We start from the raw sequence: 16,613 nt of genomic DNA, 5'->3' as shown, positions 1-16,613 counted from the left end.
AAGATAGAAAGCTGAAATTTAATACGTACATAGATCTTTACTAGAAACTTATTTTCGTAGAACAAAATTTTTACCTATCTCCCCCCCTATAGAAGTTATTCCCCTCCAAAGCACTAAAAATAGCCTATTTTAACTATTTGTTGCAATGAAACCATTAGCATTTTTGAAATTTCGCGAACGCAGAAAGGCAGTGGCTTGCTTCCCCTACCGCGGTATACTGTAGCTAAACTTTAGAAAAACAAAATGGCCGTTCAAATTTACCGTTATCTGCAGTCCTTTTTTTTCCAAATTTTTGATGTCGTTTTTCTTCTAGACCCCAGCCTGTAGAAGCCTGAAATTTTAAGGGCTTTTAGACATTAACAAGTAGTTCATTTCGTTAGAAGAAAATTTTTTTTCATCTCCACCCCCTCTCAAGTTATGGCCTCTTGAAATTTGTAAAATTTGAATTTTTGACACCTTATATTTCTGAAACCGCAAGTTTTTTCAAATTTCTATAAACGCAAAAAGTTAACGGGAAATTCCATGACACTAAAAAATATAATTATTTTTCTTAACTCACACAATTAACCCTTAAAATCGAGCATTATGTTAACCCCTGTTTATATTAATTTTTGCTTTATTTCAAAGACTGCATAAATGGTTCATCCTAAATGTATGCAATCCTAGAAATAGTTTCGTTTATAAATGAAAATAAATTTTAATAGTGTGGTGGATATACATAGACTATTAAAATTTAAAAGCAGTATTTTCACTTGTTGAAGGGAAAAGTGCTACAATACAAACCATTGGTTTGACCCAACTTTATTAACTTGGCTATTTAATGGTAATAATAATTTACAATATATGCGTTTAAAGAACGTCTGAATTTTCCAATTTGAAAAAGACATAGTAAATGAAAAATTGATTTCTGTTGCAAATGAAAAGAGGGCTAATCATATTTCTGTATGAATTCTAATTCTTATCATTGTCTAGAACTTAATACTGATATTTTTGCAAATGAAACGCGATAATCAGTGTCTTATTATATAAAAATGATGTCTGAATAATTCAACTATATTCGATTTTATTTACTCATTTGAGAGTATGAGATAAATATTTATATTTCATATTAAATATCAGAAATATTGGTAGTAATTTACAAAAAATTATAGATCAGACCAGCGTTCCTTTTTTCAATATATTTCCGCTTTATAAGTCGTTAAGACAATTTCTGAAAAATAGTACAAAATATTATTGCCAGGTAATTAATGATTTAATAAAAGTTAATCTCATAATCAACCAAAATAATATTAATTGGAAATGCTTATTAATCAGTGACAGAACAAATCTGAACAATGAATTAATATCCTTAAATAGTATTGTTGTATAAACTAATTTTAATGCAATCATTAGACACTATTATAATGTTAATTGCCAACACAACGTATTGTTGTTTTTACAATATTTTTTTTATACTATTGATTATTACAAGAATAACTAATGGAAATTTCTTCATACACTTGCGGAACAGATGGATGACTTAATCAAATGAACGAGTCAAGGAAGAAAAATTTTTTTAATAAATTCGAACTGGACTCGAACCAGAGATCTACCGAGTTCTGGGCGGACTCATGTTCTACATGTTCTGCAATTACAGATGTGAAAAATTTCCATCAGTTATACTACGTAGCCACTACTTATATTTATTTTGAATATTAGAAATCGTAATAAAAAATTATAAATGCAATACTCTGCATTATTATATGGGAAATTTAAATTTTTTAATTTTACCCTTTTGGAATAATTAAAAAAAAAATTAGGATTTTATAATTTATGATCCTGCAGTAACATAAATAATGTAATAAAAAGGATTATATAAAAATATTTAATATTTAAATTTTCAAAATGATTTCATATACAAGTTTTCCACACATTTTATAATAAAATTTTCAAAATTCGGTATACAAAAAAATATTTACATTATTCTTTTCTCTTTCATAATTTTTATCAGAATTTCTAGGAAAAACAAGTCAAAGGTGAAGAATCCTTTTACTGTTGTTTCTCTTTTTTTTTTTGTGTTTCATTTTTCTTCTTTGGTTTCTCGTTTATTTATTTATTAATACCTCTTCTTCTTCTTCTTCTTTTTCTTCTGTTATTCTGCTTGTTTCTTGCAAAATAGCTTTGTTTTATTTTTTTTTGCCTCAAAACTTTTAATTATTTCTTTATGTTTTTAACATACATATTTTTGTTATTTTGTTTCCATAAAGCTTACCTTGCGGTTTCACTTTTGCACATGGAAATTTTATATACCTACATCGTTTATTTTTTTCTCTCTCTCTTCTTTATGAATTTTTAATGAAAGGCATTAAATTTCCCTTCTTTTTTGTTTTGGTTTTATTTTTTAATTAATAATAACAATTTTAAAAAAAATATTTAATAATGAAAAAAAATAAAAAAAGAGAGAAAAAAAATTTATAAATTTTTAAATTTAAGTGAAACAAAAATTGAATTAATCTCATATATTCGAGTAGGCATACACATACATATATCTTTAGAATTAAATTGTTTTAATGGTATTACTAAATAAAGAGTGGGCTTCAAAAAGTCTATACCGAAAATTTGTAAAAGAATTTCTCTCGTAATTCTCATACCAAAATGTTGCTTTCAAGTTCAAATTTGTCTAAAAATCTGAATTGTGTGGTTTTCTATGCTTAAGTTGTTCATATTTAGCCCATAATTTTCTTAAATGCATTCTAAATTAAGATTTTAATACCCTAACCATATAGAATTATAATTTTCTCTGTTATATTATGTATACATAAAAACATTTTTGTACTACTTAATTTAAATTCCTATTTAAATATGCATTATTCTATATAAACATAAGAAATTTTATTTTTTGATTTTAAATTAGAATTTTTAAACAATTATGCAAAAGAGTATGTACTCAGGTGGTTATTCTCTCACACATTATTTTAAGCAATTTTGAAAATAATATTTTAATTACTCGTTATACACATTACATACATACATATATGTATTATTTATGTATATAAAAATTATTCTAATAAAGTACAATCACTTTACTGTCAATGACTCTTTATTTAAAAATCAAAATTTTTGGAAACTCTTTTATTGTTATGAAAATATCTTCATTATAATTTTTTTTTTGTTTTCTGTTCGTTATCCTTTTTAATTACATATAAGAATATTTATAACAAATAAATTTTTTCAATAGGAGAATAAGAGAAAACCATAAATTAAATTCAAAATAATTATTTGCAAAAGAGAGCACTTTTCATTTTAATTTTGATTTTGTTAAAATTTTTTATAATTCTTACAATTAAATTACCAACAAGCTTTAAAAAACCAGCTACTTTAAAATATTGCATATATTTTGGGGCAGAAATAAGAAAAACAGAATTTCTGCTAGCTACTCAACAAAATTTTTTTTTTTTCTCATTATATTAAAATATTTGAGTTTATTCAAAAATTTAGAGAAAATAGCTTAAATAGGGAAATTTCATATTTTTGGTACCGAATTAATATCATTTATCTCTTACTAACAAAGAACAAATTTTTTCTACAAATTTGAAACAGAGAAAAGAGAGATGACAGACAGCAAAAATTCTTTTAAGCAAATAATTTTTTCATAATTTCAAAAATTTTGTTTAATATTTACTTAAAGAGGGGTGGGGATTATAAATTTCCAAATGTATTTATATATGCAATGGAAACTGTTTCCAAGTATTAAGTACGCTTATAATATAATCTTATTTTAAAAATTCTCTTAATTTTTTTTGTGAAAATTTACACTTGTGCTATCATTGAAACCGAATTCATTACATATACATATATATGTAAACATGCATATACACATATAATGTATAATATTGTTCATAGGAAAAAGATTTTCAATATATTTATATTATGTTTGTGTACATTTATATATGTTATGTACATGTGCAACACATAGTATATACACATCCATATATGTACATATGTATTTAATATTATTATTAATACTTTATTTATGTGTAAATTGCAAAGTATTTAAGTATATATTTTAAAAGTCATAAATAAATATTTACGCTTTAACGCTATTTAAATATTAAGAAAAATGAAAGGATTTTATTTAATTGAGAAATCAAATACAAATTCTATACATATATATATATATATATATTGTTGTAAGAACTTATATACAAAAATATTTTATTGAAAAGAGAAGAAAAAGAGAAATTTTTGGTATTTTTTTGAAATTTCATTTAAGCAATAAAATAAAAAATTTTAACCTTTTTATTGTGTAGCAATAATATAGGTAATTCTCAATAATTTAAGTACAGTTTTTACGGGGCCACAAAGTCCCTTCTGAGGCATCTCAGCCACAGGTGAGCTAAAATCTCGCATTTACATAACAAGTGCTCCATCGTTTCGTTCAATGCAAAGAGGACAGAATTGGCCTACCGGCTTTCTTATTCTTTTCAGATGAACCATTAAGAGGCAGTCTCCAGTGGATTTACCAACCAAAAGCCTGAAGTCTGGCGAACAAGTTTGATCAGCTCCCGCTCCTTAGTCCTAAATTGTTTGAAGTGAGATAGGCCCAGAAAATTTTCGCACAGTTCGAACTTGGTCCGTTCCCCCCCAACAATTCAATGGTCCCAGGACCGTTTTCCTTGACATCTCAAAATATGGCTACGGTCTAATAAAAGGAGTTGACGCTCCCCTCAAAGCGAGTCCGTCATTCATTTACTTATAGAATACTCATATTGTATTTTATAGAAAAAGGAGAGCACTTATTTGACATATTTCCTACAAAATTGAAAAAAAAATTTATTAGAAAAAAAGTTTTTTCCCATTTTTTCCATTCCTTAGGAAATGGCAAATAAAATAAGTAAATTTAAATTTTTAGGAATTAATTTTTAATAAATTCTACACAAATTCGCTGATTCGCAGTAGACGATGTTAATGAATTATATTCCGAATTATGTTAATTATATTCCGAATTTACGGAGAATTATAAAAAATTCAAATTCAGGTTTTCTATAATAAATTTTACTCAACATTTACAAAAATCCTGCGAAAAAAACCTCATTTGTCACTAATCTCGCCGCTAATAATAATATAATTTGGAAAACCTTTATTAAAATTTCACACTGCATCAAAAGACACTATAATAAATTCAAGAACAAATATTTTACTTAAATATTTTTCAAATTTTCATTTAAAAATTAAATTTTTAAATCACTTATTAATTACATTTAATACTTTTAATATCTTTTTAAAAACATAATGACAACCATGTTCGTATACACATATACATACATATATATGTATTTAATTGTAAAACAATAAAAATTTATCACATTTTTTAACACAACTAAAGATTTTCATATCACTTATTTAATCCACAACATTAATTTTCTCATATTACACAAAATATTTTCTCGTTATACTCGTTTAATTTGACCACCCCTTTAATTTTCGTTACATATAGAATATGTGATCAACATTAAAAAATAAAATCATTCAAAAAACTTTGCAGACAATATTAAATGAAATATTTAATAGGGGATACAAAATTTTAAATTAATTTTTTTATAAAAACATTTAATTAAATTGTCATAAAATTTCAACTTTTATAAAAGTTTCAATTTTTAAATGACTTAATTAATATTTTAAAATTAAAAAGCTTCCACACATTTAATATATTCACATAAAACTCACCAACTTATTATGTAGGTATGATAAATATATATGTGTTTAAAACTGATAAAATTATATAAGAGTTAACACTTTAAATAAATAGAAATAATTTTCTTTATTACAATAAAATGTGTGCTAATAAGTCCATTGAAATACACAGTGCGTTCAATAAATTAATAATATTGTTATTGTTATACAAATGAGGCAAAATTTATCACATTATACGAAATTTCTGTGTATCTATATAAGGGTACAGCTTAAGTATAAGGGTAAAGTAAATTAAAGTTTTTGATCTTTTTCCGGTTTTCACAATTGATACCAAATATAACAGAAACTATTATCAATAAAATATAAAATAAATTGAGTAGATTTATAACATTCAATCATTACTGATAGAAGAATCATCTGCAAGAAGTATAAATCCTTTTTATATTCCTGATATTAGCCCCACTAGTTTTTGCGAACAAATTTATATATCCTACGTTATGCTGGAAACTATATTATAGTTATCAATTCATTAACAATTTAATGTTCCAGTTTTCTCATTAAATATTTTTTCAAATAATTTGCTTTAATGCTAAAACTCTTTAAAGAAAAAATGTTGATTGACATTAGACTTAAAATGATCACATAATTGGTTAGATTCCATTCCCTAATTGATTTTTGGTTTTGAGAATCCATAACAAAACTAAGAAATCTAGAAATATTTGAAAAGAAATCGGAATTAAAGAATATTGAAAAACCATGACTGCAGAATTACATTTTTGTGGACTGAATGCTGAATTTTTGTAAGTTGGTTCACCTTTATGTGGTTCCCGAAGAGTAAGCGGAGAGTATTTGCATTTTGATATTTATTCGGTGAATCTGTTGTGATTAGGGTAAATCATAACTGGTGAATATTTTATAATTGGAAATTCTTTAAAAATATTCTACCTTATTTCGTAAATTTTTAAAATGATCTAGAATTTTGTTTCGAACTTACTACGTATACACAACAATTTTTATATATTTTATAATTACACTTTTACAAATAGTTAAAAATAAAAATAAAATTAAAAAAAAAATTTAATTGTTACTAACCTACTTTCATATAATTTTTTTTTTTCTAATTGCAGATTACAAAACAGTTTTTAAATTGTTGTTTTCCATCCATTCAACCAAACCAAACCATGATAAAAAAACAAACAAAAATTTTAATGCCAGTTATCACTTAAAACAAAAAATAATTTTCTATTTTTCTTATTTTTTTTTTTGTAATTTTAATAATGATGGTGTGGTATGGTGTATTTTAGCTTTATAATTGGCTTTAAATTACAACAAATTTAGTACTAAATAAACTTTTGAAAATAGTTAACAAAAAAAAAAATAGTATATTGTATATACATACATACATATAAAAAAGAATAATAACCACATAACAAGAAAAAAAAAAATTAAATAGCAACATTAAAAAAATAAATTTTTTTTTTTTTAAGAAACAATTAGAAAATTTTTACACAGAGAGAAAAAAAACCCATTATAATTTTATGTCGAGTTAAAAAAAAAAAAAAAAATTATGTACAATTATTGTTATTTAAGAGAAAAAATTTCAATTTTTAAGAGAAAAACTATTTAAAAATTATTTACAGTAAAAATTATTTGAGTATATTAAAAAAAAAAAATTAATTAGCAAAAAAGGATAACAAACAGAGTATATTCAAAACAAAATCATCTTTAATTTATTAATTGGGATAATATATGAAATGATTCGCCATGTGGACATATATGATGGCCGCAGCCCGTGGAGAACGGGCAAATTCTATGATAAATCGACGAAATAATGACGCTGAATCTCCACGTTATGATTTTAAGTAAGTATATATATTATATACACAAATAAATTATTAAATTATTTATATTGAGAAAAATACATTATATATATATATTCAGATATAACTATAAATATTATATATATATATCATAAATATTATTAATTATTAATTATAATTTTATAAAATCAGATGATTTTAAATATTAATTATTTATTATTCTTTATTTTTTATATAAATAATTTTTTTATTAAAATTTTTTTTAATATAATTTTCAATTATATACAAAGAAAAAAAATTTCCTATGTACATAAAATATACATAATTTATTTTCCATATTTTACACAAATAAAATTCAAAATTCAATATAGGTAAATATTTTTATAGAATACGCTATAATACAATACAGTAATCCCTCGATATACGTTTCTTTTTTGATTTTTATGCCAAAAACATACCACCAATATGTATATTGTAAATCGTAGCACCATCAGTATTCTTTATTCCACATGGTAGCAAGTAAATTAAAAAAAAAAAATTGGAGACATATGCCGAGTTCGAACGAGCATTGTGCCGAGTATAAGAGAATTAAAAAAAAATGCAACAAATATTACCATTCTGTATATATATCAGGTTATTACGTATATTGGGGGACCACTGTATATAATTCAAATTTATTTGTAAAAATTTTCTCTTATTTCAACATAACATTAACATTATTCAAGTACATTTTTAATTATCCTTTATAAAATACAAATTATTTTAAAATTTAAATACATATAATATTATATAATGTAAATTAAAATGCACAGAATTCAATAAATATTTGCACATTATACACATATTATACAATTATTTATAAAATTTATAATAAAAATTTAAAAATGTGAATTATTTTTTAAATAATTATTCGTATAGTACAATTTCTTTTTATTATTTACAATATAGGAGTTAAATATTATTTAAAATTCTATTTGAAATTGTTATACTCTATAATATATCAGTGTTACTTTGTAATAGAAATTATTTTTTAATTTTTTGAGATTTGTATTAAAATGATTGCATTTGAAAAAGTCAGACAAATCAAGCAGGTATAGAACATTAAATTAAAAATAATTTGACAACGAAAATTTGACAAATTAATTAAAATATTGTTATAAAATATACTGTTGTATTCTCCCATAACTACCCTATGTACAATTATAAGACAGTTGTTACAGCGACCATCTAGAATGGTCACTTGTTGGAAAAACAAATTAGATTTTAAAATTTCTTCCAGAACATTTCTGCAAAAATTAAAAAAACCAAAAATTTTATGACTGTGGTTTTTAGGGATAAGCTCTATTATTTCATTTCACCCTTTATAGGGTTATGAATACATTTTCGAATTTAATCAATTATATATCAGATATTTCAATTTTGATTTCATTTAGTACCCTTATGTACATACTTACATAATACCTATTACAATATGATACACTATAACGTTGAATATTGTTAAACCCAGATAGAAAATTCCAAAAAAATTCAATATGTTATACTTAATGAATTTATCATAGAAAATGATTTAATACAAAATTATTCATACATAATAATATTTTTACTTTACATTATTGTACATGGCCAACACATAGAAAAAAACAAATAAAAATGTAATGTACTTAAACAATATCGTAATATACTTATGTATGTGTGTATGTATGTATTTCATATAGGTACATTATTACTTTTATAGAAATTATGCTGGCAATGTTATTCGTTATCAAAATTTATTCAAATTTATGCATGATAAGAAAAACTGTTTGCTATTAAATATGTTTTTTTTTTGTGAAATTGCTAATAAAGGGAAATAAAATCGAAAATGAATCGACAATTTTCCCTCAAAAAAAAAAAAAAAACAGTAATATCACAGTTTTACGTAATTTTCTCGATTATAGGTAAACTGAAGATAAAATGGCGTAATGACGTGTATTTGAAAATCAAATGAAATGGTTAAAAAAAAAATTAATTTTTAAAATTTGTAAAAAGTTGAAAAACTTTGTCCAGAATATACATACATAAGTATAAGCAAATAATATACATGCAAATAGTCGTAAAAAAAAAATTAAAAAAAAGCACCCTGTATAATATTATAATTAATCGAAAATTTTCAATATCTATAACTAAACATAATGAAATATTACGAATAGCTAAGCTATTATCCAAAAACTATTCCATCTACAAATGTTGCATATATTTAGGCGAATGTAAAAAAAAAAATTTTGAATACTCTCTTGATAGAATTTCAAATTCTTCCACAATAATTCATAATAAACACTACATTACGACATTAAAATAAGTAAACAAAATTTTTATTAAATTTTCTCATACAATTTAATTATAAATTTAATTAAATACAATAAAAATAATTTTAAATTTATTATTTTTTCATTATATTTCATTATATCAAATTATTTTAACAATGAAATTTTACAAAACTTGGAAATTTGCTAATGATAGACTTCATTGTATTTCGTTTTTATAAAAGCATACGTTTCCGATTACCGCAATTAATAAAAATTCAATTTTTTTTACTGGGTATTTATATATTTGCCTAGGTATTAATTCTTCTCAATTCGAGTTCTAATTATTATTTATGATTAATCACAAATTCAACACAATAGCGCTTTCTACACCTTAATATATAACACTTTTAATAAAATTTAATAAATTAATGAGAACATTATTGCAATTTTTGCACGCTTATCTTAAAAATATATTCTAAATTGTTAAAAATATAAAAAATATTGCAGAAATGCTAATAAACTTGAAACTTTATTCACTAAACATGTGAATTACACTTTAAAATTTAATTAAAAATTTTTTACCTTTAAAATTTTATAAATTACAAAAATAAACTTGAAAAGAAAAATTGAATATAAATTTTTAATATTATATAAAAAATAAAAATTAAATTAAATTTCAATCTTAATTAATATTTTTGATGTTCAATTTTAGGTGTTAAAAATTAAAAATAAAAATAAAAAATAAAAACTGAGGCAACATAAATGTACCATTTTGCTTAAAAAGTAAGTCTCTCAATTATAATTACAATTATAAAAATAATGAAATTATACTTAATAATTAATTAATAAAATTAGTAATAATCTATGCTTTTTCAAAATTAATCAATAAATTTTGAGTTTGTTTGATTGAACACAAATTGAAAATGTTTGCCAAAATTATTTTTATATTAATAATTTAAAATGTTAATTAAGATTGTTCATTTTTTTTTTTTTTTTTGTATTTTTTTGAAAAATAATTTCAAAATGCATTATAGTAGAAATTTAATAATAAAAAAAAATAATATATTAATTATGATTTTATAATTTTAATTTATACATAATATTATATACTAATTAAATATATGTATAATAAATTTAATCAAAAAAAATAATTAATTGGTACGCTATATTTTATGTATAATATTAATAATTTTAATTTTATTTAATTTTATTTTTATATTTTAAATATTTATAAATAATTATTTATTATTAAAATAATTTATACATAAAACAAAAATTAAGAGAAACAAATTATTATTAAAAGGTGAATTGTCAACTGGGGGTTTTATAATTTCGTTTTTTAATGTTCAATTATGCTATATGATCACAAGAACAGTATATAAAGATTTCTACAAATACCAGAGAAAAAATGTTATCGTAAATTTGTGAAAATGCAATCAACTATAAACAAAATGTAATATTTTTGTGTTTTCCTTTTACATGCTTTTATTTTTTATTAATATTGACGATTCATAGAATCAAAGAGTATAAGTATTATGAGAGAAAAATTATTTCATACATAAAAAATGAGAAGACATAAATTTCATATGCAAAATCAATAAAAATATTTTACTATCATGCAACATTTATGATGTGAGAGAATTATTTTTATTATTTCTCTCTACATATGAATAGTATTTTAATTTTTTTATATATGAATAATGCGCTCTCTCAAATATTTTTATTACTTGCTCACCATAGATTTGATTCCTCTATTTTAAGGTCTATAATATAGTTTTCTTAAATAATGTGTGAACTGTAGTTAATTTCATTCAAGCAAAATTATTAAAAAAATATTATAAAATATTTTATGTATTAAATATTTTCTGAATATTACAATGTTCATAGATTAGTTGTAAACATAGAAACTTTTAAAATAGTTTATAAACAATTCAATTTAGGTAATTTTATTTTAAATTTAAAATAAATCACCATATTTGTAAATTATATTTTATTTAATATTTCAATATTATAATAATTAATTAGATATTCTAAAATTTCATCCAAATTTATTACTTAATATTAAAAAATTTACTCTTTAAATTTCATTTATTATATAATAATTAATATTAATTGATAGTTACAAAAATTTTGAATTTTATGAAATTAAAATGGTAGGTAAATCATTGTATTTTCGAATTTTTGTTATTATTTTTATTATTCGTAAATAATAACATTACATATAGTAAACTAAAATCACAGTTTATGTAAATAAATATTACATATAGGAAAAATAACAAAAACTCAAAGGTACATAAGGTAAAATAATACTTAAACCATAGAGAAATTTTTCCATTAATTAGCATTTAATAAATTTTTACGTTCACCAAACTTGTATATAGCAAATTTCTATATTATTCAATGTTTTCTCAAAATTTTTCCAATTGTAAATTATTATATATAATCATAACAAAGTTTAACTATAATATAAATATTTTAATATATAGTAATGTACATAATACAAATAGATATATAAATATATAAAATAATGATTCAAAATCTCTATATTCATCTAATATTTTAACCTTATTATATACAAAGATCATTAGGAGATAGATTGTAAAAGATAAAAATGATGACACACGCGTATTTCCTTGTAAAGCTTAAAACATATTAATAGTAAGTAAATAAATTCTACTTGTATAATATTATTATAGTGAACATAAAAAATTTCATGACTCTCTACATAATATAATTCCATTCAATAGAAATTTGATTTTATAGAATTTTTTTTATATAATTTTAATAGAAGATTTGATGCGATTTAAGTGTTATGAATAAAATCTTTTAATAAAGTTTTTATCAATTTTTTTGAAAATATTTAGATAAATTCCTTAGAAAAGTTTTCATTTTTCATTAATTTTCATATTATAAGTAACTTTAAATCAAATACATACCCAAAAATTTTTCATATTTTTAAAACATAAAATAATTTCAAATTGTTATCTAACATTATTTATTCAATTAGGAATGAAAATTATTAAAAAATTAATTAAATAATTACGAAAACATCCCGTAAAATGAAAATTTAATATTTTATTATCGAAATTTTGAAATAAAATTTTTATATAGCTTTCTTATATATTTCGTATTTTATTAAATAAATATTCCAGTATTAGCAATAATGAAACTGTTATATGGACATGAAATTTTAGTTATTAATGACAATTTTAGATTATTTCGAAATAAATTCAAAATTTGACAAATAAACGATCTTGATTTACAATTAATCAGATCGTTTCAATTTTCGAAATTGTTGAGAATCATTTTATGTTCGAGTCTTTGCTTTATCCAATAGTTACTCTTTAAAAATTAAATTTTATTAATGGGCAGGATTTCATTCATCCACTATAGGTAGCTAGGTTGGATTTTCTTAAAATTTTATTTTCTAATATTTTATTATATTTGAATATAATGGTAAATTTATTTATGAATAGAAGATAATAAGAAATGATAATTTTATGAAAAGATGAAAAAATATTATGGAAAATTTTTTTTTTTTTTAAAAATCCTTTTTTCTTTATTCTAGTCTCTCAAATTTTTTTGCTTTATCTTATCAAATTCAAATCTTTCTCTACATTCTAAACAATATCTATGTATATATATATATAATATATAATAAATATATTATTCAAATAAAATATTAAATTTGTACGTTTAATCCAAAAAAAAAGTAAAAAATACAAAAGAGAATTTTATAAATGAGTAATTAACTAACATTTTTTTTATAGCACAAAATGAACACGTGGGAACATAAATTATTTTCTCGTGTGTATACCTATTCATTCATATACCAATATATATTTAATGCTATATAGGGTATATTATATAATGTAATAAATTACTTTTAAAGAAAAAGATTTATCTAACTCTAGTTCATTTCTCTTTGTAACTATTTATAACATTTTTGTAAGTTTATTTTTATATACCATATTTAAATAGGTATGGGACTCATATATACATTCCATGTACATGTGTATATAAATATATGTAACCAGAAAAAAAAAAAAAATTAGAAATATTAGCTAAACTTGAGAAAAAGTTATGAATAATTTCAAATTTTTTTTTTCTACGAAAAAATTTCTGTCTTTTTGAATTTTCCTTGAAGATCTTTAACAAATTTTTAGTAACTATATTAAAACTCTATATGATTTTTGTACAAGAATTTATATCTAGGTATTTTGGGTCAATATAATTTAAGTTTATAGTGAAATTTTCATAAATTTGACATTTTCATAAATTTTATATTAACTATAAATTTTAATAAATTTAATCCCTTTATATATGTGTGTGATTGTGAAAATTGTAATAGTATAACTTTTCCTTAAAGAATATTAGATTAGAGCAACTTTTGCTAAACTTCGAGAAATAAAGTTAGTATAACTTTTCTTTATAGAATATTGACTTTGTCATATTACATATAAAAATATAAGTATATTTACATATTATTAAATTAATTCAAATTTCAGAAGATTTCTTTTACTTAAATGTTTCGCACATTTAAAAATTATTATATTCAGAATTCTATGAATTTATAGAAGAAAAATTTAATCATCAATTTTACATAAATTATTTTAAATAATGTGTGTGGTTGCGAATTAAATTATATTCTTTAGAACCAAAAAGCAGGTCTTTCAGTGTAGTTAATTCAGTAAATTTCGTAAATAACTTCATATATTACATAATGAATCGTTCTATGTTAAGAGGGACATTAAATTAATTAAATTTAAATTTTAAATTAAATTTTGCTTTTATATGTAGAAATATTTGTGATCCTGTAATACAATATTTTAAAATTAAAAATTTTTTATTAATTTTTGCAATAAAAATCTCAAAGAGAGTAAATTTGAAAAAAAAAAATAAAAAATATGATTGCATACTTTTAGGGGTACAATATTATTGAGCTCAAGTACACTACACAGGATTTTATTTTTATTTTACTCATATTATGTAATATTATATAATATTATCTCTATGTCACCAAAAAAAAAAATTTCAAAAGAAAATTTTATAATAATTTTGACCCTTTTCTGTTTGTAGGAACTTTTTTTCATTTTCTTTATAATTTCTTTAAGGATTTACTTCTTCTCTTATACATGACTGAATAAGATAACTCACTTAAACTTTTATTTTATTCATTAGTTTATTCATTTTTTTTTTTTTTTTAGTTTGGTCATTGTTGTAATGAAGTTTTCATGAATATTATTTATAAAAATGGTAAAATTTGCAAATCACTTTTCATGATTAAACTCACATTATTGGTATACAATATGATATACATATAATTCATAGGTATAGTAAAGTAGGAACACAGGTAAAATTCATAAAAAATGATAAACAGATTTCATTCTCCTTGACAATATACAAGATGATGATAATGTAGAATGGTAGAGAATCCAGATTATAGTAATCATTTTGTGCTTTAAATTAATTTACGATCTTATTTATCATTGTTGTTCACGAAATAATTTGACACAATTAAAATGAATTTTTATAATAAACAAAAATTTTATTCGAAAAATGTGAAAAAGGGAGCCATTCAATTTATTTCCACTCACTTCCACTCTCACTTTTTGCGACTTCATTTTAAATAAAAATCAAATATTGTTCTGAAAAAAAATTGTTTGTTTTATAAAAATTTCAGAACAATTTTTGAAAATTTGAGTTGATTTTTCGTAAATAAATGAATTTTCGAATTTATTATTGCAGTTGCAATAATTTTCTTCAAATTCTACTTTTTTAGATTGAAAGACTTAGGAATTGTAAATTTTATTATTATTTGTGTTTTCTTATCCTACTTCGCTTTTGGGAGGAGGATAGGGCTGATGCATGATATTGTAGATAAACATGAACAAGTTTCTTGTGTCATTAAGTCAATTCTTATTATTAGACTACTAAAAAATCCTCAAATTTCTAAATCCCTATTCGTAAAGTATTAGTAAATAATCCATAGAGAATTTTATTTTGAATTCATGCACAAATCCCAATAAGAAATTCAATATTGATCTTAAAAATTTTCATAAATTTTTCAAAAATAAAGAATTCCACTGTAAATATTGTTAGAATTTTCATTTTTTTGTAAAAATAATATTTATAGATTTCCAATGTATTTATATTACAAGCAAGTAAACATTAAATTTTTATTATTAAATTAATATTTTTTGAAATAAAATAAAAAAATCCTCTGAAAAAAAAAATCATTCTGAAAATTTCATTTTTTAGTATAGAATTGAAAATATAGTTGAAATTGAGTAAACTACCCAAAAAAATTATAATCGTCTGCATTACAAACTAACATAATTTTATAAATCAATTTTATCCTTCCAATATTTTTCATATTTTAAAATAATAATATTTTTCATAATTATATATATGTATGTAATTAAATATATATATTATATATATTTTTAAAGGTCATTTTGTGTACAAAGATTACCCGACAACAATAATTCTAATCAAAAAAAAAATTATCAATATATTCATCAAATAAAATCGAATTCAGGAATTTATTATAAAAGTAAAAGATATGATTTTAATATCGGTGACATCGTATTAATTGAAGATGAATTTATACCGCCAACAAAATGGTTATTGGGTCGAATTGATGAAATTCATTCAACTGATGATGATAATAATAAAAACAAAATAAAATTTGTATCATTACATACTAAAAATGGAACAATTCAACGTGACATTAACAAACTTTTATTATTATATTCGCCAAGGATGTAAGCTTTTAAATCCTTATTAATTCAGTATTATAGTAGAAGTATTTGAAATTGGTATATAATAATTT

At 21.4% G+C, this 16,613-nt stretch overlaps 1 protein-coding gene across 4 annotated transcripts in view; it reads left to right on the top strand.

The window, feature by feature from the left end:
* The first annotated feature begins 6,810 nt into the window (after positions 1–6,810).
* LOC129610059 (cyclic nucleotide-gated cation channel subunit A) overlaps positions 6,811–16,613 on the top strand; it is a 118,833-nt gene continuing 109,030 nt past the window's right edge. Inside the window, exons 1-4 of one of the 4 annotated variants that reach the window (XM_055522384.1) lie at positions 6,811–7,535; positions 10,491–10,561; positions 11,082–11,231; positions 16,231–16,545. In XM_055522384.1, the coding sequence (XP_055378359.1) occupies positions 11,209–11,231; positions 16,231–16,545 (338 nt within the window). In that variant the 5' untranslated portion in view covers positions 6,811–7,535; positions 10,491–10,561; positions 11,082–11,208. The remainder of the gene's footprint in view (positions 7,536–10,490; positions 10,562–11,081; positions 11,232–16,230; positions 16,546–16,613) is intronic. The other 3 variants (XM_055522383.1, XM_055522386.1, XM_055522385.1) reach the window with 3 other exon arrangements.

The sequence above is a fragment of the Condylostylus longicornis genome, unplaced genomic scaffold (assembly GCF_029603195.1).
Source record: "Condylostylus longicornis isolate FDR11 unplaced genomic scaffold, ASM2960319v2 ptg000043l, whole genome shotgun sequence".
Classification (NCBI taxonomy): Eukaryota; Metazoa; Arthropoda; class Insecta; order Diptera; family Dolichopodidae; genus Condylostylus; species Condylostylus longicornis.
This window is presented reverse-complemented; position numbering and strand designations above follow the sequence as displayed.